The sequence below is a fragment of the Clinocottus analis genome, unplaced genomic scaffold, assembly GCF_023055335.1.
Source record: "Clinocottus analis isolate CAN_PGR_092001 unplaced genomic scaffold, fCliAna1.0.p SCAF_23, whole genome shotgun sequence".
Lineage (NCBI taxonomy): Eukaryota > Metazoa > Chordata > Actinopteri > Perciformes > Cottidae > Clinocottus > Clinocottus analis.
Window position 1 is genome coordinate 9,343,000 of NW_027175965.1, and position 21,367 is coordinate 9,364,366.

The 21,367-nt window shown below is 42.1% G+C and overlaps 2 protein-coding genes across 6 annotated transcripts; one reads left to right on the forward strand and one right to left on the reverse strand.

The window, feature by feature from the left end:
• Positions 1-1,514: 1,514 nt before the first annotated feature.
• On the forward strand, positions 1,515-15,239 carry si:zfos-943e10.1 (GRAM domain-containing protein 2B). Of its 5 annotated transcripts, none has more exons than XM_068590092.1 (13): positions 1,515-1,792; positions 11,106-11,273; positions 11,702-11,768; positions 11,920-11,992; positions 12,080-12,183; positions 12,303-12,401; positions 12,603-12,674; positions 12,910-12,978; positions 13,092-13,188; positions 13,411-13,500; positions 13,778-13,883; positions 14,357-14,464; positions 14,861-15,239. In XM_068590092.1, the coding sequence occupies exons 1-13, from the start codon at positions 1,701-1,703 to the stop codon at positions 14,877-14,879; spliced, it is 1,164 nt and encodes a 387-aa protein (XP_068446193.1). In that variant the 5' UTR covers positions 1,515-1,700; the 3' UTR covers positions 14,880-15,239. The 5 variants fall into 5 exon arrangements, with proteins under 5 accessions (XP_068446193.1, XP_068446191.1, XP_068446192.1 ...); XM_068590090.1 differs by having other exon boundaries at positions 1,517-1,792; positions 11,103-11,273; XM_068590091.1 differs by having other exon boundaries at positions 1,518-1,792; positions 11,103-11,273; positions 11,705-11,768.
• Positions 15,240-17,800: 2,561 nt separating this feature from the next.
• Positions 17,801-19,562, reverse strand: lim2.2 (lens intrinsic membrane protein 2.2). Its single transcript, XM_068589964.1, has 4 exons — positions 19,385-19,562; positions 18,694-18,834; positions 18,325-18,459; positions 17,801-17,868 (listed from the first exon to the last, which is right to left on the reverse strand). Exons 1-4 carry the CDS (start codon positions 19,560-19,562, stop codon positions 17,801-17,803), a joined length of 522 nt encoding a protein of 173 aa, XP_068446065.1.
• Positions 19,563-21,367: the final 1,805 nt, after the last annotated feature.

The window sequence follows — 21,367 nt, forward strand, 5'->3', positions numbered from 1 at the left end:
TGACTGGTGGAGGCCAGATTGCGTGAGTGGAGTGCTGCGTTTGCTGTGTCATGTGGCAAATAATACACTACCTTGTCTGTTCCTGGTGGCGTGACAGTGCCTGAGCTCCCTGGTCAGAAAAAAGGGCTTTCAATGCTAAGATTTGTGCGCATTTGTCTTAACAGCTGCCTGATACTGATCGGTTATCTTTTTTTTCTCCATCAATACAGTATTGGAATATCTGTTGTAATCAGAGTGACCTGTGTTTCAAATAATGTGACGGATCAGTGACAATTATTGAAATTTACTAATAAAGAACATCTCCGTAAGAATGTCATTCCTGAAATATTGCTGTTCAAAATCATGAATATGAATTGCACACTGTCGAAGAACTTGATAGTTAAGGTTGTAAAATATTGTTGGCCAATAGAAACTTGTAAACTTGAATTTCAACCATAAAAATTGCGAAAACGGGATATCCTTCTTCGTCAGCAACGATCTGTGTTATGTATTTTTATATTTCAAAAGGCGGTCAAGGTTCAGGGTCAGCGCCAGAGAACCCTAACACATCTTGCTTCAGGACACTTTAAGTCATTCCTTTTACAGGAGGCAAAAACCATCTTGTGATATAGAATATTGTCTTAATAAAACACCTTTTTAAAGCACATTTACTTTTTCATCATATCATAATCATATAGTCACAAGTAGTACACAGACAACAAGTGTGACTTCAATGTGACTTAGCTGATGACTTCAATGTGACTTCAGCTGATTGTACAATAGGCTTGTGACTTTACCATGTGTTGTTCCAGTTGTTGTTTTTAAGGGGGGTTGTGTGTTTCAACTATTAACATAAAAGCTGTCAACTCGCCTTCAGACTCACTGGCTTGCACTCCCCAATAATGACAACTGAGCCTCATTAGGTTTGGGGCTCATCATGAGATTAGAGTAATTTCCCATTTTAACTTTGCAGTGCTTTGTACGTTCTGTGACTTCTCTTTTCAGAGGAATATATAAGGTTCAAAAGCCTATATGTTAATATGTCTAAATAACCTATACCATATTCAACTGAACATGAGTGCTATTTTCTGCTGTCACTATTAATATTATTGGATAGCATATACAGGTTTATCCTCACAATACAATTCAGCTTTAGGTTTGCAGACAGTATGTAAATCAGCCCCACCCCGATGTACCAGCAGTTATTTATTAATATGTTCTTGTACGGATAAAGCAGAGTGTCATGTGGCAAAAAAAAAAACACAAAAAAACGTTAATGTTAAACTACAACATGGAACAATGTAAGTTGTTCACACGTGAATTGTACAAAAATCACATGTTGGTCAAAATCGTTATTTAAGGACAAGGAGAGCAATATTATTGTGAGCCCACCCTTTCGGTCCCAGGAGGGGACGACACGACTTCCATATACCCCATGACCACGCCCATGATCATATAAGGTCATGGGCGGTCGGTGAAAGCCAACTACCCCGTTTTGATTGGACAACCGGTCTGACATGACCGCGTTTCACAAGTCGTCGACGACGTTGATTGGACGGCTGACTTGGTCCGATTTAGGCTCATTATCCTAATCAGCCGTGGATGGAGTGAGGAGGAGGAGGAGGAGAAAAAAAGAGAAGAGCAGAAACCAAACAAGGACGGTGGAGTCTGGCGTGGACCGTCGTTCCGATACGAACCGGCGACCACTGGCTGAGGGAAGAATGCTTGAAAACAAGAGAGAAAGATTGAAAACCTTCCTCAGGAAGATCGACGAAAAGGCCATCGTCAAACTCAAGCACTTCATGAAAGAGAGGTGAGTGGCGCGAGCGAGGCTTGCTGAGACCGCTATCTGCCGGCCGGTGAGCGACACCAGAGAGGCGGATGCTAAGGGGTTAGCGTTCATTTCATGGTAACAACCCGGCCGATGAGATGTGGTACTTGTACTCTTGTTATATACAGCCTGTCGTCTGTACCTCGTTGATGTATTTTTATTTTTATTTTAACTCAAATGTACGTAAGCAGTCAGTTAATAGTTCATGCTAGCGGGTTAGCATCCGCTCCGCCGTATACACGTTGGCATTTAATCTTTAGCTAACGGTACAGTGACTCGCTGTCATTGTGTGCAGTAACGGTTCCTCTCAGACTTTAAAATAAACACTCAAAAAACTCTGTAAGTGAGTATCTGGTTCTAAAATGTGGCTCATTGCGAGCATCTCTGCATTACAAGTGTAACGCTACACGAGCACCACCGATATAATCGGGAGGATCTGCACAGTTTTAGCATCTGCTTCACGTCTCGTTGACTTGGCTCACGTTGGTAATTTATTTGAGGTGTCGTTGGCTAGAGCACCTGTCATCGATAATATAGCATGAGGGCTTTTCTGCCAGGTGTTTAAGTACAGACACAATGCAGGGGTTTCATTTGTAATCGTTTTGTTTTCTCATTCGACCAAACTCAATGGCTTGCATTGTTGCAAGAACGTGTTGTTTGTGTCTAATTTTGTGGCCAATTAATTAAGTAGTATATCTAGCTGTATGCTAGCAGCATACATACACATAGTGACATAAAGGGAAGCTAGTCCCAGATCTGGTCATCCAGATTCTTACTAGTCTGTACCTCCTGCTCAGTCATGACTTCATTCACCGGCCCATTGGTCTCACTGGATTTCTTCTTTTGTCTTGGATGGTCCAACACTGTTGAGATCCAGAGCAGACAATCACAGCATAGGGGTGTTTATGCACAACCCCAATCAATCATCATTCTTTTAAAACCTGCACCTGCCCCTCAGGGAAACATACACACTTGTCACACATGGGACAAGTAAGTCAATGTTACCCTAGAAAAGCCTATTTTTAGCTCCCATGAGTCCACGACCACAGGTGGTCCATGGTGTTATGTAAATGCTCTCTGCATCTCACTGATAGTACTCCTTGTCCTCTGAGCTTTGCCTTTCACTTTCCTCCCCATAGATAGACATTTGCTGGAGGACAAAATTCCTACCAATCAGACTGGCCTGCTGCTTCTCAGCATAGCTATGATGTGTCTGTAGTATGGTATGTGGGGTGATCATGTTTCCATAACACACACAAACGTGTGTGTGTGTGTGTGTGTATCTATGTGTGTGTGTATAGATAGATAGATAGATAGATAGATAGATAGATACATACATACATACATACATACATACATACATACATACATACATACATACATACATACATAGATATCTCATAAACAAACACACACTAGGTTGTGGCAGACCTCATTAAGCCAAGGCTGTGGCCATGGAGGATCTATCTATTATTTCACTCCCTCTATATTCTAGTCAGTTTGTTCTTACACTTAAATCTGCCCTGTTAAAATGCTACTAGCCATGTATTTGAACGTAACCAATGAGTACACAACAAGCTTTAACACCAAACACCTACTTCCAAGTCTCCGAATACAGGTTTGCAATGCACACAGTGGCGAAATATGAATAGCCTTGTATCAATAAGGAAGAACCTATTGCTGGAATGGGCTGGGTGTGGCAGCACTGCAGGCGTTCTGTTGGCTCCAGGAAGATGCTTGTACGTACAGAGCTTCCTTGCTGCTGTGGGCAGTAAAGACTATGTAGGTTTAAATTATGAGATGTGGTGCAGTGGAAAAGCACAAGTTAGAGGACGAAACCACATCTGCAGAACTGTTTATCGCTGAATTGAGGGTTGCGTACTGGCCGAGGTTGAAGTTATGCATTGCCTCTGACGGGCTCGTGCTAATGACCAGTCCTCTGCCCTTGTCACACAGCCAAGTAAAAGGCTATATTCTTCTTAGCCATTTCACCTTTTGGTACTCACAGTGGACTGGTGAATTCCACCCAAGTATTTGTCATAGTTCAGTCTCTTTATAGTCACATGAGGCTTCATGGAAGCTTAGCCCAATGTTTAGCTCTGCTTTGAACACCAGGATAACATAAAAGACTGCAAATGTACTTAAAAAATTTAGTGCAATGATTTAAAGCTGAGCCCGGTCCTTTGAACAGTGGGAATATTGCCACGGTGTCACTGTGTCAACGTATGCTGGCTCACCGTCAGGAGAGCATCTCCAACACTGCAGGGCACTTTATTTCTGCCATCCATAAAGCACATTTGTCTTTTTTTTACCTAAAGAATGCACTGTTTTTTTGTTTTGTTGTTTTACTTACACAGTAGGGCATAGAGATACAAAGGGAAAATACTAATTTATGCAGACTAGTGAATCACTTAATTCATTGAAATTAAATAAACAAATGATTTCATGAGGTATCCAGTCAAATACCTGCTGTAGACTTCTTTCATACTCATTGCTCTGACCCCCCTCTCCCGACTCCGTGTAATTCAAGATGTTTTGAATTTCCAAGATGGATGTCATTTCAGCCTTACGCTGGCTTTTAACAGGCTTTGGAGACTCATTTAGACTCAGTGGCTTTGGTACATGTGGTACTTTTGGATATGACTGGTCAGGTCATACAGACAACCTGCTGTTCTGAGGAGCTGAGAGCAAAATAATTATACCGTAGATTAATTCCAAGCCCCCTTCTCGCCTTATTTGAACAAATTTTAAAGTCAGGTGGAATCTTCCAGCCGACACCACACAGTGTTCAACTGCCTCATCGCTCCTTAAAGTGTTCAGAGTCGCCTTAAAGAAAACCCCTCTCTGCGTCCAGTTTGCACTGAAGAAGTGGAGGGGGATGCCACGTGCACAAGGCCGCACGACTTCCCACTCGCACACAGTTGTTTTGTAACACATGTACACAGACACGCTCTGTTCCACTTGGCTCACAGACAACCATGGTTTTCCTGCATATTGAGCCCCGGCAGGGCACCACAGACTGCATATTATTTCGCCATGACCACTTACTTGCTTCCCCTTTTGACTGCTCTGTTGAAGCTCACCCGGGTACTAAACGACCAACTCAGAATAATATGTGGGGTTGCCTTTCATTTTCAAATGTTGGCAACTTTTAAAAATTAAAGTACCAAATAGTTAATATGGGTCAAACAACAACTATTAAACAAAACATTATTACAGAGTAGGACTCTCAGATCCTGTTGAAAATTTTTTATATGTTTATGGTCCCATTTAGCACAGCTGCAACAATCTGTTATGTTGCTTTGAAATATGCAGGTTTTGATTGGACGATGAGGAATCAGCTGTTCACATGACAAAGAGTCCACAACTCTCCAGAAGATGGTGCTCTGACACTATCTTAATTATGCAAATTCTCCGATAATCTCAGTGATTTTAAGTGGAAGCAAAACCTCTGTCACTGTAGCATGTTAACCTGGAGGCTCATGTTGTCAGACTGGTAATGTCGGAAAAGCTTTTGGAAAGCTTTTACGCAAGCTTTCCGTACAGAAGCAATTTTGTCTTAAGGGCTCGTTTACTGAACAGCTGACGTCTGCAGCGGGACTCCTGGGATCAAATGTCTCTTCTTGGGACCGCGAACGAAAGCGTCATAACTCTAAACCCTGGGGACTTATTTGTTGACTGGAATGTCAGTTAGTTTCCAGTGATTTTTAGTCAAATATGACTTGCGTAGATTGTATGTCTAACTTTCTGCTTATTGGTTACGTTTTAAATTTATAATTAATTATTTAAATGGAACGCAGCATTTCCCTCCCATGTTTATATCTTGTGAAAGGGCCAACGTATGTCCACCCAGTTTATTAAAGTGGAAAACATTCCATCAAACTGACAACAACATTAAAACTTTATTTTGCATGTTACTACTTAAGTTATAAAGTACGTTGTCCAATTTCGTTATTGGAAAAAGAATTTCAACTGAGTGCTTTTTCAAGAACAAACATGGAACATGGCTATCGTGTGAAGTGCCTTACAAGCATTGTGCAAGTCTTATCTGACTTGCCAATCCCAAAGTGGATTTGCTCATGCATATGTACAAAGGCTGTGTAAGGTGCTGGAACAGGTACCCTCTTTAGTCCGCTTGACTGCGTTATGATGCAGATATATAATCTGTTTAATGTATTTAGTAATTATCTAACTGGCTAAGCCAAAAAGAGACCCCTTGGGAACCCTTTTCATGTCTGAATGCCAGCGTTATGAACTGGTATGTTAAGGAATCAATTACATTATGAAACTCAACAGTCATGTCTTTTTCTAGAAAGCATGACTCAGTTACTCAAGATAATTAATCGACCTCGGTCTGGGGTGACGGCAGATATCTTTACGGACCTTATTTCCAAAACTAGGCAAGTCGCACCAAAACAATCTAGTTTGAGGAGATATTTTTGATTTTTGGGTGACTCAAAAATTTCAAGATTATAGTTTATGGAAGCGGTATTTTGAGTCTGTTCTATCTAAAGAGGTTTAGGAAGTGCCTTGATGCAAGCAGTGGTAGATAGCCTGCCATCCAACATTGACTGTACGGGTCTTTGTGGTCCTTTTTAGTGTACCATAATGTTGATGTTGTTGTGTTAATGGGGATGCAAACTCAAAATGAACCAACACACTGTTTTTTTTAAATTGTTGGTCCGTGGGAGTAAACAAGATATTCAGTTTCAAACTCAAGAACTCTGAGAGGCCACATTGCTGTTGCAGTGAGCAAACCTGTGCCTTTTTTTGATTAGGCCAAAATGTATTTATAACACAGCTGTCCAACAGCATTCATCCTGCAGATCTATGCCAAGAAAGTGTACAGTAAAAACTTGGCAGGTGATAGTCAGTCAGAGGAGGTAAGGAGTGCTACGTGGCGGCTAAATATGGACTGATGTCACCAGTGCAGTTGTACTTAATTTTCCTCCATGGCTTTCCAATTTATAGAACAGTAGCCTCAGAAGGGGTTTGTGAATTAAACTAAAGTCAGTTACATTAAGCAGACAGTACGTAGTGAACTGAAGTAATCTATTTTCATTATGTATTCCGATTATTATTATTATTTTTTTTCTCCATCTAGTCAAACACATTCTTATGTGTTCTGGCTCCATTGCCGTCATACACAAAGAGTATGAACTAGCTATTGTCATGCACATTTCACTGGCTGCTTTTAAAGCCATCTCCTTGTTGTTATTGAGAACAGGCTATTGAAAGTCATTGTTAGGCCTTCTCAACTGAGAATAACCTGGCAATGTTCCTCTCACCCCCACATTGCTGTCATCTACCCCGACTGTTGACGCTGTTTTCAAAGACTACAAACAGACACAGTTTGGGAGGCGTTTCAGGCTCGAACCCCCTCTTTTCTTTTCTGTTGCGCGTTTCCAGAACTATCTTCACGTTGAGCTCTTCGGTGCTTTAAAACATTGCAATAAAACAGACCTTTACTCCCATTTGACCTTGCCGTCTGAGATCAGGTTCTAAGTGCAAAAGATACGACTGTCCGTCTCATTTGGCTGCCTTGCTCACTAGTGAATTTGGAGAGCGTGAATAGTAGAGAGTTGGTCATGGTCAGAGGGAAAAGCTCGTTGAACCAACATGGTGCTGTGGACGATTTTCATGGCTTTGAGAATCCGGGAAGGTAAGAAGGCCGAGCAAGCAGGTCCTGTTTCTTGGATGAGGAAGGACTAACTTAATCTACATTGAGTAAATGTAGTCTCATTGTTTGGTGATCTTTTCTCTCAAGTTTAACACAAAGACTGGCTACATTCCTGTTTGTTTTGTTCACCTGTCGGTGCAACTTTCTTTATATAAGAAATGGCCGTTTCACCTGGGAAAATGTGTTTCTCAATAGATTTCTGTAATTCCAGGAAAATGAGCTGGCACGGCAGTCATAGTTCTGAGCCGTTGACTTTTGAGACTGTTGAAGTAATATGTCTGATGTTTTAAAATAACACCAGAGCAAATGCAGATAAAGAAATACATGAAAGTGGTACGTGTTTGTCTGTAATCTTCATTTCACGGAACATGTTGGCATGTGAGACAAATTGTACTCTGAAGCGAGTCCTGGTACAAATATTCCCGTAATGTTGTGCATTAAATTTTCAAGCCACCGCGGCTGAGAATTTGATGCGTCTACACTATCCCGGCTTTGACGTGTGAAGCGTGGCAGTACAACTTTGCCCAACGCTGATTGTGACGTGAACGTGATAGCGGTCCAACAAGAAAGTGGATCAGAGGTCAAGGCCTTTTGTCTGGCTATAGCATTTCAGGTAGTCCGCCTCCTGCTTTGTCAATACGAAGCGGTCATTAAGCAACATCTCTTTTATGGACTATATCATTTATGTAATTTTTTCCTTATGTAACATGGTTGTTGTCACACACTTGTTATCCTTTAATGGCTTTGCCCTTGAAGACTATAAGTTACAAGGCTGACTCTTTTTCGGCCCTTGACACAGACTTGACATTAATTGTACTTAACACTATAACATGAATGTCTTTCTGTTAAATATTAGATTTCCAGATTCTGACAGTTTTTTTCCCGCTGCTTCATCCTTGTTCGTCCATGTTTCTTAACGGTCAAACCTGTGACATCTACAATAAACAGTATAATTACAGTATAATTTGGTAGCGGATTGTTGGGACTGTCCTAGTGTGTCACTGAATTGACAAACGTCTCTGTTAATAAGGGCACAGATAATCATAGTCACATCCTATTGCTGCTGGCCTGAGTGTTACGGGAACTTTGTTCATGCATATGGTTAGTCTTGAGTAAAGAGAGGAAGTTGTTGTGAAATTCTAAGTCAATAGTCTTTAAATGCTGCCTATATTGCCCTGACACTTTGACCCTCTGCTTACTGGAAATGGGTCAGATGAGCATATTTGAACACCTGGTGAGGTCTGATTATGAAATTGTTCTTGTGGCGTGTTGCCTTTTTATCTAAACGCCAGCGTCTGCACATAATAGCCAGAAGTTTACAAACTGCTTTGGATATTTTCATTATATTTAAGAATAAATTACATCTCTGAAAGTGTTGTTTTCCTGTCTTTAATCTCTGCAGTAGAGACAGCGACAGGTAACTTACTACAATAAGTTTTAATAGCATAGTAAATAACTAACTGGCCTATTTAGCTTGCATGACATGCAAGAAAGAAGTTGGATTTCATAACACAAGGAGGAAAACATCTTTTGAATGGTTAAAACTCCTTTTTGTCCTGATATGAGGACGTGTTGATGGTCATAATTTGATAATCAATCCTCAAGACTTAATACAGGGTAGACATCCACCTGAAGCAGCATTTCATGGTGACCTTGACTCCAATTACTCAGGTGACGTGGTACAGGACGTCTTCTAAGAGGCACAAAGTCCCTCATTTAAAGTCCAGTCTGAAAATTGATTATTCTTTTGCTGCATTGCAACACGCTATAGGTGATCTAGGTAATGTGTATTATATTACGCTGCTAATTAAGAGTCTGTCGCCTTTTTTTTTTTTTTTTTTTTCAAAGGTCTCACTTCTAATCAATTTAAGTCAGGGAAGACTTGAAGATGTATTGTTCTGCTGTCTCCTTGATTTGATTCATTGTATCAGGGCAATCAGATTATGCATGCACCACACCTCGATTGTTCCAGTCTGAGCACCTCGCAAGTATTTTCCATTCCCACAGAGCAGTTTTAAAGAAGTGCCTGATCCTCTTTTGCTGCCACAAGAACAAATCCCAACAAGACACGATTTTGATGTTGGATAATTTTTCAGTGGAATATTTTATGGGACGGGCCTTCGTGTCGGGGCCTGTGTTGCGCACAGTTGACTGTGTAAATGTGTGTGTGTGTGTGTGTGTGTGTCCACACTCTCACGCTTGCCTGGCTTTGGGGGAGTGGCCAAGTTTGACGTCACCCACTACGGAGTGTCACACCATTCTTAGCAAACTGACTTCCTCCTACCAGCACACACTGAATGCAGCAACAGTTGCTTTCTGGCTGATATGGCGAAGGACCTTGACTTAACCAGGACAACTACTCCTCTTGGACCATACATTTAAAACATTTTTGGGGCTTTTTTTACTATCTTAATGTGTTTTTTTTCCTGTAACTTCTCCACTTTGATGTTATGAAGCCAGTGAGTATAGCTTGGAGACAATCGTTTTGAGCTTTTCTTAGTCTAAGAAAAGGAAATGCCTACAGTCAGTAGGTATATGAGTTTTCGTTCATCAAAGAGAATTAAAATGACCAGGTAAGGGGTTATTTTTTTGTCTTTAGTAGTTTTTAAGTAGAAAAAAAACAGATACATCATTTTTAACTGTGCTTATTCAGTTTGTTTTGTGTTGTATTATATTTCACCTGCATCGTCAGCATATTTGTGTCATAAGATTTTAACAGACTTCTTAGGTTTTAATGCGTTTGCGACTTGTTTGTTCCTGGTCAAGGACGGGCCATCGTCTCTCAGGAGCACCCCGGCTGTAGTAAATCCTGCAACCTTCCTTTTACAAGACTGCTTTTTGTTTTATAGTCGAAATGGAATATATTTGCGGCAGCTTGTCTGTTTTAGTGCCGCAGTCTACCTTGTAAAGCAGAGAAGAGGTGGAATTGTAGCGACACAAACAAAGCACTGACGCAAAAGTATATCAATAAAAAAGTTCTTGCAAAATATATCAATAAACCTTTCTCAACATCATAAAGATAAACCCCTTGTCTGCTCGATGTCAGTCCAGTCTTCAAACAGCCTTACGTTTAAATAGACTGCAGTAATTTAGTGACTAAGATCTCAAAGCGAGTAACAAAATGCCAAATGTCAAAGCTTCAGAGAGTTTAACGATGCTGTTCTTTAATGATAGATAATTACTGTATTGTGCAGGAAACTGTGATGGGCATCTCTGCAGACGCATTTATAGATTTACCATCATTCAGATGGTGCTGTTGATTTTCCACACTGACTTCCTGTTTCATGTTCAATATGTTCTCATCATTTAGGTCTTTTGTTCATCATCTTATAACTTGTGACTGTAGTGGAGTGATGTATTGCTTCTAAATGAATGTTTCTACTCAGGTGATTTGGTATTTTTTGTGGCAGTTTTCTTTTTTGGTCTGCGACCTTTTGAGCCTCAAATAGTCACATTCTACTGAAATTGCAAGCAATTGTGATCTGTTTTTGCGAAAACATTTTTACTGTAACACTTCAAAGAGAAATGTGTGTGTGCACATTTTAAAATGAATGTCAAACAATATTTAGCATGTCGCTAAATCTCCCCCCACCTCCTCCCTCTCATGTCCAGCAGCTACCCAGTCGAGAGCAGCGGCGGCGGACTGCCGGCCAAAGTGAAGAAAAGCAAGAGCGGCTTAGGCAATGGCAGCTTCAGGAAGACGGAGATCAGGAAAACCATGAGCATGGAGGCCGCCCAGCTCGAGCAACAGCACACAACCATCACCAGACAAGATGCCATCGGGTAAGACTGATGGGAAAATAAAATGATCTTTAAAAAACAACCTTAAAGGCCTTTAAATACTGTTGAATATAATATGTCAAGCAAAACACTGAGGGGCTAAACTAATACAGGTCAAATTTGAATATTTGAAACTGAAATGTAAGTAGTTAATCTCGTCAAGACTCTTGCAGTCCAATCAGATATGGATAGAATACTATTTCTCAATCTTGACATGCAGAAAATCCCACATTGGATGTGGTGGAGACGCAGCTATTCTGAACCTGCATCACAAGACCAGACCGAACTCGACTGGTGTTCAGCTGTGACACACTCATGACTGCTCAGGCGTCTCCTCACATGATTCAAATGTTTGAGGGGGATTTGTGATATGTTGTTAGCGTGAAGAGCAATATTCATCTTCAGGGAATCTTTTGTGATCTTTGTCTCAGCAGGCCGCAGACGTTCGATGATGACAGCCGATGCTTTGAGAGGACGGAGGGCACTGGATCACAAAGTGTAAGAAGTTTATTATTCTACAAGTTCACGTCTTTGTGGTGTTTTTAGTGCACTGTGATGTTGTGGTGTTAATGGGTGTGTGGCCTCAAACTGGATTGGTGCATTTGTTGAAAGATTTTCCCTTACATTTGTCCTCTCTCTCTCTCTTTAGAGTTTTATAAAGCACAACAAGACATTCCACAAGTTATTTCCAAACATTCCTCAGAGTGAAGACTTGATACATGGTAGGTAAACACAAAGGAAAGCGAGCGTGTGACTAAATGATTGAGTCGCATATAACTAAAGGTGTGTGTGCTCCTCTTTTCTCCCAGCATACATCTGTGCCCTGCAGAAGGAAGTGCCCTACCACGGCCGACTGTACATCACTGACACCCACGCCTGTTTCTACTCCTCAGTTCTGCTAAAGGACACTAAGGTAGGCTGCAGATCTGCCCTGTTTCTGTGTTTTTATATCTAGTAATGGATGTACTATCTCTTGTTGAGATATTCCACTACATTGTCTAATATTTTCTGTTTGTCTGGGGGCTTTTCTAGGTAGTTATTCCAGTTTCCTGCATCCACATAGTGAAGAAGCAGAACACGGCTTTACTCGTGCCCAACGCCTTGTCGATTCGCACTACAGGAGGAGAAAAGGTCAGTTTCTCACCTCTCGCCCCAAACTGTCATCTGAGTAAACACTTAACGCTCTGATTATAACTATAATAAGGTGTTTAAAATCAAATGTTTCCTCCGCTCGAGCTCAAACTATTCTTCTTTCGACGTAATCTGTTCAATGACACGGCAGATTTCTAATATTCCTGCTTTTTGTTTGTTCTGCTCCCTCTCTTTGTGTAGTACCTGTTTGTGTCGCTGCGTAACAGAGAATCGTGTTATCAGCTGCTGCGTTCAGTATCTCCTCAGATAGAGGTGAGTTGCTTGTGTTAAACGTTGGTGTGGAGCTCTTCAAAAGATCTGCAATGGTTCATTTGATTCAGGAAAACTGCACATTTGCTCATTACATTAGCCAATAATACAGTAAGAGCAAGGCAGCAATCCTGCTATTGTAACCTCTAAACATTTTGTTTATTTGTATTATGATGATGAAACTATCAAAATTAAAGCTCAAAAATACAATTTCTAATAGGTTTTCTTTCCGTTACAGGATGGCAGCACAAACAGCAGCCCTGTCTTCTCCTCAGCGGACAACAGCTTTGATAAGAGCAAACTTGTGGTAAGAGATTGTTTAAAGATTGCTGTTATTGTCACAGGGCTTAAAGTAACACTTATTAGCACTGATTGTTATAGATTAGACATGTTTGTGATGTTCCTTTCTGTCCTCAACAGAACTCCAGTCAGTCCAGTCTGGACGACAGCTTCGACCACTTCGACGGCTCCGAGTCTCAGTCTTCAAAGGACCAGCCGCCGCGGAAAGCACACAGAGGTGAGAGGACTTTACGTTATGTCTACATGCAAAACATCAAACCTAAATGATAAAATACATGTTGCTCGTTCCTAGAATCATGTTGCACGATCGACTGACGTGTCTGCAGGAATCAGCTGGACTGAAAACCTTTTTGTTTTGCCGCCGTTATCTCTCTGTTGACACGCGAAGCCCACGGTCTGATAGGCGGCCATCATTGATTTAATTTTTCCCCTTCTTCAGAGGCAGAGCCTAAAGCGAACGGCCTGACTTTCAGAAGCCTGCACATGCAGCAGAGCGATAGCTCATCCTCAGAGGAGCTGTCCGTATCAGGTAAGAGACACACACAGACACACACTCGCGCACACACACTGCTAAATCCTGGAAAACTTTGATAAATCAACAAGCCAACCAGTCAAAGTGTCTGCTAGAATAGAGGAAGTGTTTTTTGAGAGATGTTTGTTTGAATCTTGCGTCGTGACAGAGAAGTCTATCGTTTCCTTTTGTAATTATTCCAACTCCCTGTGGTCCTCTTCAACATGTGCACACGCAGTACACGCTGTGCATAAGGAAGAGAACGTTGATATTCATACTCTATTTACATTTGCAGGTTCATGTGGATCGTGGGTCTGGAATGTGACAGGAAAGGCCAAGTCCCTGCTGGTTCACAGGGAGGCCAGCACCCTCAACACTCTCCTCTTTATATACTTGATTCTGTGAGTAGCATTTCCTCTCTATAGCACGTCCTGTCTTCTTCTCCGCTTCCTCCCTCCTTTTGTAATCCCACGCCTTTTGTCCTAAGTGATCTATTTCTCTACAAAGTCACACTCCTTTATTAAGAAAAGGCTGAGAAACCTGTTGCGTTGGTAACAAACTAGGTCATCTTGTAGGATCTCACCACGTTAAAAAAACATTTCTGAGGACTTTTTAATTGTTTTTTGCAAACCAGTTCTTAAACACTAACATACAGAAGTCCCATCAGCTATATGTGAACCATTAATGTCTGTTTACACAACTCTCTGTACTCATTAGCAGTGCTGTAAAGTGATATGCGGTCCTTAATACCCACTAAAAGGGCCATACGAATAAAGGGGTTTATTATCGTTGGTTTTCTATGTTCCTGCTATAAGAGCACATTGAATTTCATCACCGTGAATAAATGTGACTCCTCTTCTTTTGTTGTTTGCAGGGTGGTGCTGCTGCTGCTGTCCTCCGGTTACATTGGTTTACGCATCGTGGCCCTGGAGGAGCAGCTGACATCGCTGGGGGCTCTGTCTGAGTTCACTTTACAGAACGGGTGAGCAATAGAAACGGCCCTCAGAGGGTCCAAAGAGATACTGAGATACAGCTGTGCCTCAGTAAAGTCAGCCTTTTGGATCCTCAATGGATGGTCAGTGTTGTTAAGTACACACAGTACTATGATATCATGAAAAACAATATGTACTTAGTACCCATGACAAACTAATCCTTAGTTCCACGAGGTTCTCGAGAAGTTTTGTGACTAAAGAATCAGGAATTCTGCAAAACAAATGTTTACATTTCTAATTACTTTTTAAACTGGTTCTTTCTCTTTTAAGGAAACAGGGTTAAATATATTCCTGTAACAGGCGCAGTGTCGCTGCCAAGTAATTAAACCGTTTTAGTTTTCCTTTGTTGTGCCGCGCTCAACCGGTTCCCTCTCGTCTCTTCATAGGTACCAAGACACGACATAACACCCGCTGACTGAAGGAGAGCTTGGTCGACTCGTGATCGGAGGATTATTTCGACGTCTTCCAGCGGAAGGGGAGGGGGGAGAAACTCAATGTACCGACGACCGCGCTCCCGATATGTGCTGCTGTTGGCCAACCTGTGCAATTTCAGAGACGACTTGTTAACTTGAAGGGCTACACCTCCTCGTGCGCTGGACGAACGGACACGCCACGACTTCGCCACGCCGAGACGCGCGGCCGCGCCGCCTGGCTGCAGCGCGGCCGCCGTCACAACCGAAGCCAAACGGCTCTAACTTAGCAATGTGCCACGCTTAACCCAGTTGACGGGACACTTTCTTGGCAGTAAACTGTTCCACATCTGAAGTTATGTTCTCCGTCATCCTCTCCATGCAGACTCCTCTACCTGTGTGTGTGCAGTCTGAACAGGGCTATACCAAGCAGCATTAGCCTGCCGTAGCACTTAATGTTGCACCGAGACGTAGCGCGACGCACAACCAAAGATGCACACGGTCTTTTGCATGAGTGCACAGATACGATTTTTAAGCAGGATTTTCTATCGCTTATCTCCCCGTTTTATCAGCTGAATACATCACTCTGTCCTTCACGCGTGTGGAGTACGTCTCTCCGAACGGTTCTCACTAATCAGCTGCGGGTTGAAATGATGATAGCTGACCCTTTAAAAATCAGATCAGTCTGTGGAGACATGATTCTCTCCTGGAGGTCGTGACCTTCCTCTCTTTCTCCAATCAGCAGCGACCGCAGTATTCCTTTCCTCGTCTTTGGCATGATTTCTACGAATTGAATGATCAGTGATCAGGTTATTCCCCCCCCTTAAAGTCTGAACTGTACATGAATGCATCAGTGCACAAATATTTGATACGATAGGACACGAGGAGGCCGTCTCAGAGGCATCTGTATGGTTTTTTTGTGGACGGCTTTTCTACGTCTTTGGTCTTCAAGAGTAGATTTCATGTGTTTCAGATGTTTGCTGACTTGTTTGTACAGACCTCTCTCTCTTCGACTGGCCTCTTGAAGACCAAACGGCAACCCTAGAATATTCAGGTTATTTAAAGTAGCACAAGTAATGTATTTCTAATGTTCATGCACGTGTCTGCGACATCGACACACGACTGACGGCGTCTCCAGAAGAGGAGAGGCTCCGCCTCCACCTTTTTCCAAAGTCCAACTTTTCGACAGCGAAACAACAAAGTGGTCCCGAGAAGAAATTTCAATATGCAACGAATTGTTATGCATAGCAAAGTGTAATTCATCTTTTTGTGTGCTGTTTTTTTTAAAAAAAAAGGGGGCTTGACGTTTCTTGGGGGAGAAATCATGTCACGGGGGAAAAAACTGAAAGGAAGGTGAAAGGACAACGGCTCCATGGAGCGAGTGCACTTTAAAAAACGTGTTGTGCCTGTTTCGCAATCCATGACATCATCACGCTTGGATTGAGAAGAAGTGGCGTTCTGCGGTATCTGACGGTGCTCAAGACCTTTTTTTTTAAACAGTTTTCACTCAGGGGCGGTGGGCACGACCCGCCACGTGGTTTTAGGTCGTCATCGTTTTCTTTTGTCCACGTCAAAGCGCTCGTGATGGTTTTCACATTTCATGCTTTAGTTTTTGGTGATTTTCTCAAATGTACATTTTTTGAGAAAGAACACTACTTTTTATTGAGACTTGACTTTATCATTTCACCTTCTCAGATTGCGTTCTCCTCCTCCTCTTCCTCTTCCTCCCATGAGCCTTTTAAACTAACCTAACCATGTCCGCGTTGCAGCTCCATGACGTCACATCACTCCGGGTATGGAAGCTGTTCTCTACGAGACGCAGCGACGTCGTTCTTATGTTCAGCTCTGGTTTCTGTCGACACGCCATGAACCGTACTGTCAGTTGTTCTGATCCCCCACTAGGGGGCAGCGCACACACCCACTGCCCCCGATGCCAGAACCTCAGTGAAGAGGGCAGCGTTTGTGGTTTTGCACTATTCAAAGTGTTGTAAATAATTTTCTATCAATTGTTTGTGTCCTTAATTCTAATGGTCCTATACATATATTTATTTGCATTGTGTATTTGAAAGTAGTCTCTGTGAGATGGCTTTCCTATTCAAAATAAATCAAGTATTGAGAAGTAAATAACCCTGTGTGTGTCTGTTGTGTAGTAAATTAACTTGTTGTGGGTGGCACATTCACAAAACACATAACCACATTTGTATTTCACATTCTATTTTTTGGTAATATATATATATATATATATATATATATATATATATATATATATATATATATATATATATATATTTATAAGATTTAGACATTTTTTACAATTTCTGCCGATTTTGTATTTGATGGAAACTTGTTAGTTTTTGATAATTTAAACTGGAATACTTTACACTCTAGCTTTTGATATTTTGTCATTGTGTTTGTAAAAATTATCCATGATAATTTAGAAGTACAACGTCAAATGCATCTGCTGGAGGTTTCCCAAATACTTTAGTTACTTTAGTTTGAACAGTTTTTAATAACTATTGTGTCACAGCCTTCAACTTCCAGCTGTTTGTGGCAGAGCAGCGCCATCTAGTGGACAACATAGTGGACAACATCTACCACAGTTAAAAGGTTTAAGTGGATGTTTTAATCGTGTAATTTCCCCACTGAGGGACTAATAAAGGGTTTTATCTTTCATTCTCACTTAAGGATTTCTCTAAACCGAGAGACATTAAAGATTCCTGGTGGTTCTTAATATGTTGTTTGAAAGTTTGCTCGTCTGTACGGCGTTACATTTAGTGGTTTTGACAATTTCCCCTGAAAAAGGTGAGAAAAACTAGCGTTGTCAGTGAATCCACACATGAGATTATGATTTCTATTTATTCCACTCTACTCAAACGCAGCAGCGACAGTGAACAGTCCTGCAGCTCGTCAGCGTCTTCAGCTGTCCGGGTTGTTGGAATGAGGTTCTGCGGTGGTCCGCTGGTACGCACAGAGCTGAAACACACCTGCAAGACATGGTGAGGAAACTAAGGAAGCCCATTTCTGACACACAAAAAAAATAGGAACCAAAAAAATAATTAAAAAAAATTAAAAATGGACTTTTTTTGTTGCCTTTTCTTTCATTGACTTGAAAAATGGCAACAATTTTTTTTTTTTTTAATTTATTTTTTTGGTCTTTTTTTTGTGGCAAAAATAGGCTTCCATAAGACAGTCATTTCCTAAAAAAAATAATTACACATCCATTATTATGAGGGTTGTGGATGATTGTGACACTTTCAAACCAACAAGAGAAGAAAATTTAAAAGATATATTAAGAAATAGCTTTTTAGGAGCTGGTTTAAGGCTCTGGGCGGCTTTCTTAGAATTCATCCTTAAGAATAAAACATATTTCCGTTCCAAGTACTCGCAATAAAAGAAATATTACTAAATAAATATGCACACACCATAAATACAGTAAATACCTGCAGCAAAAGCCAAAATGATGGCCACCCAGCCGATGATGTAGGACCATGAAAAGCGCCAGTCCAAGAAGCGCTTGCCAAAGAACGTGACCGTCACGCCGGTGTAAATTGCCAAAGCCAGCAGAGCAAGAAAACCTGAGGAGGAAGCGTGAGAGGAAATGATGAGAAACGTAAAACAAGCAAACCAGATACAAGAAAATTACTCCAAACCTACATAAGCTGTCAAGTTCAACATCTCCAGTGTGTAAAGAGCACAAAGACAAACCGCCGCCCATGAACGTCTGATGAAAGGAAAGCAGCAGCCATTTTGTTTAATCCTCTGCTCTCTTCTAATCCCGTCGCTTTGAGGGAGTGCGTCCGGTTCGTTACCTGACAGAACCAGGGCGATGCCGCCGGTGCGGACCCTCCGGTTCTTGGTGCCGTTGGTGAAGGCGCTCAGGCCGAGCACCACGCCGGCGAAGCAGCTCAGCACCGCCAGCAGCATGAAGGCCCGCGTGGCGTCCCAGAAGGCTGCGCACAAGAAGGTCAAGACCACATCACTTTCATTCTACCTATTGATGTGTGGTTTTTAAGTTTGAATGCAAAGCATTTTTTTTAATGTTATTTTTCTGAGCTCATTGCATCCTCTGCATGCAGTTCCTCTGCAGCCGGGCCGAGGCTGCTGTGCAGTGTTTTCTCTTTATTTTTAACGTTTTTATGGGGAATTTCTTTTCTTTTTCTCCCTCCTTTCAAATATTTTTGGCCCAATTGAAGCAAGTGCTTCTTTCCATCAGTGGAAGATGAGTTTGCCCTGCGTGTTCTCTATCTATCAAGACACTTTGAAACAGGTGGGACGTGCTTTGCTTTGCAGGAATTAATATAAAAAATGAGGTCATTTTCTGAATAAATCAGCATGATATTGGTCTTCCATCCAAAAAAAAAAAATAATACATTCAATAGGACACTATATTATATTAGATTGTATAGATATGTGTGTGGTTATTACGATCATTATAATTTATTCACATTCTGAAGGAGTAATTTCCGCAGTCGGTCCGGACGCCATTTCCGGCATACTCACCCACAGTGATGGTGTGGGCGTGGCATTTGTGGTTGATGCAGAACCTCCAGAGCCCCTGATTGGCCGAGCTGCCCGAGTACCGGTACTGCATCCAGAAGTCCGTTGCCGTAGAAACGATGAGCAGCACCAGGGCGGCCACGCCGCACAGCGTGCCCCCGCCCGCTAAAGTGTACAGCATCGTGGAGAAGAAGCCAGGGGAAGCGCCGACCTCCTAAACATGCAGCGCCTGTTCAGGGGAGAGTTCAGGGTGAGAGACAGAGCGCCGTACAGACCTCAACCGTTTACTCGCCGGTTCCCTGAAAGCCCAAAATATTCATTTGACATTAATATCAACGTCCTCGCAAAGTAACAAAGGTCAAGTTTCTTTGCCAGTTCTACGTTCCAGTGGACTTTCCTCTCTCTCTCATTCGCCGTTATGTAAATAAATCACGTTAGTTGTCATTTTTTTATGCAATTTTCGAGGAAAGGACTTTAAAATAAGTGTTTTTTTTAAAGATTAAGTGCCGTCTCTGAGCTGACAGAACAGACCGATCCTACCATAAAAAACAAAATGTCCGAGATGAAGCCAATTTCAACCCTTTTAACAGTTTTCAAACAGCAGCTCAGAGGTTTAGCAGTCACCAGATGGTCCGCATTGGTCATTTTTCATCTCGTTTAAAAGCCAGAGATGTGACATGAAACGTTTCCTTCACACTCGCCTGCACATCACACAAGAGAATGAGTCATTCTTTGGTGTCGAATCAGTCACAGCCGGCAAAGCACTGGACCCAAACCGCTGCGTTACAATGAGCTTGCCTATCGGGCAGTTCACAGCTATTGTTCGCCTGTAATTCCCCTCCACGCACCACAAACTAATCTTCCACTCCTGAACTGAGCTGTCAGCAGAGTCACGCTGTCACGCAGCCAGCGAGCCGACGACTCTACACACTGATCCTCAGCTCCTGCATGCAGCTCCTGAAAACGCCTAAATTCCCAAAATCACATCCGAATGACACTCATGGAACTCCCAGATGTGTCTACTCGACATAATTAAACAACAACGCAGTCAAACAGCAGCGTCCCGACGCCCAGTTAGTTCTCTGTAAAGATCTTTCCCCTCCAGATAAAGGTCTTTGAACTTCATCTCCTCTTTGTGGATCCGCTCGTCCTCCAAAAAGCAGTTTGTTGACCCTCAAAAGAAAGTCGAGTCTCACTGCAGGTAGAATAACAACAGCTTCTGTGTAGGTCCGAGTGTTTCTCTGGTACCTCTGGGCTGGCCGGTGTCTCTCGGAGGTTGCTGGCCGTGACAGTGAGCGTATCCTTTTTAAGGCCGGGACCCCGAGCGCTCATTGTCCGGCTCACAAAGGAGGGAATGATCCAGCAGCGCAGCATGTGAGTGATGCTAAATCCCTGCTCGCGCTCTCCTGTGCAGTTACCTTCCCGTCACCGCTCTTCCTCTCTCACCTCTCGCACTTTGTCCTCTCGGCGTTCTGCATGATTTCTTTTCATTCTTTCCATCTTCAATGTTCATCATGCAGCTTATCAGACTTGGCAACGCAGTATGAATCATTTATTTGACTGTCAAAATGCCGTAAGCATGTCCCAAATCCCCTGGAGTTCAGCCATGCCGGTGATGAGAGGATTCAGTCCTATGAGAAACATGTGCACGTCAGGAAATTAATAAAAAACATGATTTTAATTTGACTTTTAGTTGCCAAAACAACGTAAACAGCGAGCAGCGAGACGCCACTCTGTAACTTCATTCCATCAGTTAACCGTTTGGAAACCGTACGCCAATTTTGAGTCCCAGCATGCCCCATTCAGACAATCTATTGACATAAAATACGTTATCTTTCCATTTTTTTAAACTGAATGACAGTTTTTTTTGACTGAAACTCCTTCCTAACAGACCAAGACTTTGTTTTGTTGTGATTTTTGTTGCAGGTTCTGATTCTTTAGGTCCTAATCTTTCCAAAAAGGTGTCTTATTGACGCTCCAGGAGGC

Coding starts and splice junctions, on each gene's coding strand:
- si:zfos-943e10.1 (XM_068590090.1), top strand. CDS start 1,701: ATGCTTGAAAACAAGAGAGAAAGATTGAAAACCTTCCTCAGGAAGATC. Junction 11,993..12,079: donor GAGTGAAGACTTGATACATG/GTAGGTAAACAC, acceptor CTTTTCTCCCAG/CATACATCTGTGCCCTGCAG. Junction 13,884..14,356: donor CTCTTTATATACTTGATTCT/GTGAGTAGCATT, acceptor TGTTGTTTGCAG/GGTGGTGCTGCTGCTGCTGT.
- lim2.2 (XM_068589964.1), bottom strand. CDS start 19,562: ATGCTGTACACTTTAGCGGGCGGGGGCACGCTGTGCGGCGTGGCCGCC. Junction 18,835..19,384: donor CGCCCACACCATCACTGTGG/GTGAGTATGCCG, acceptor TCTTGTGCGCAG/CCTTCTGGGACGCCACGCGG. Junction 18,460..18,693: donor CATCGCCCTGGTTCTGTCAG/GTAACGAACCGG, acceptor CTTCCTCCTCAG/GTTTTCTTGCTCTGCTGGCT.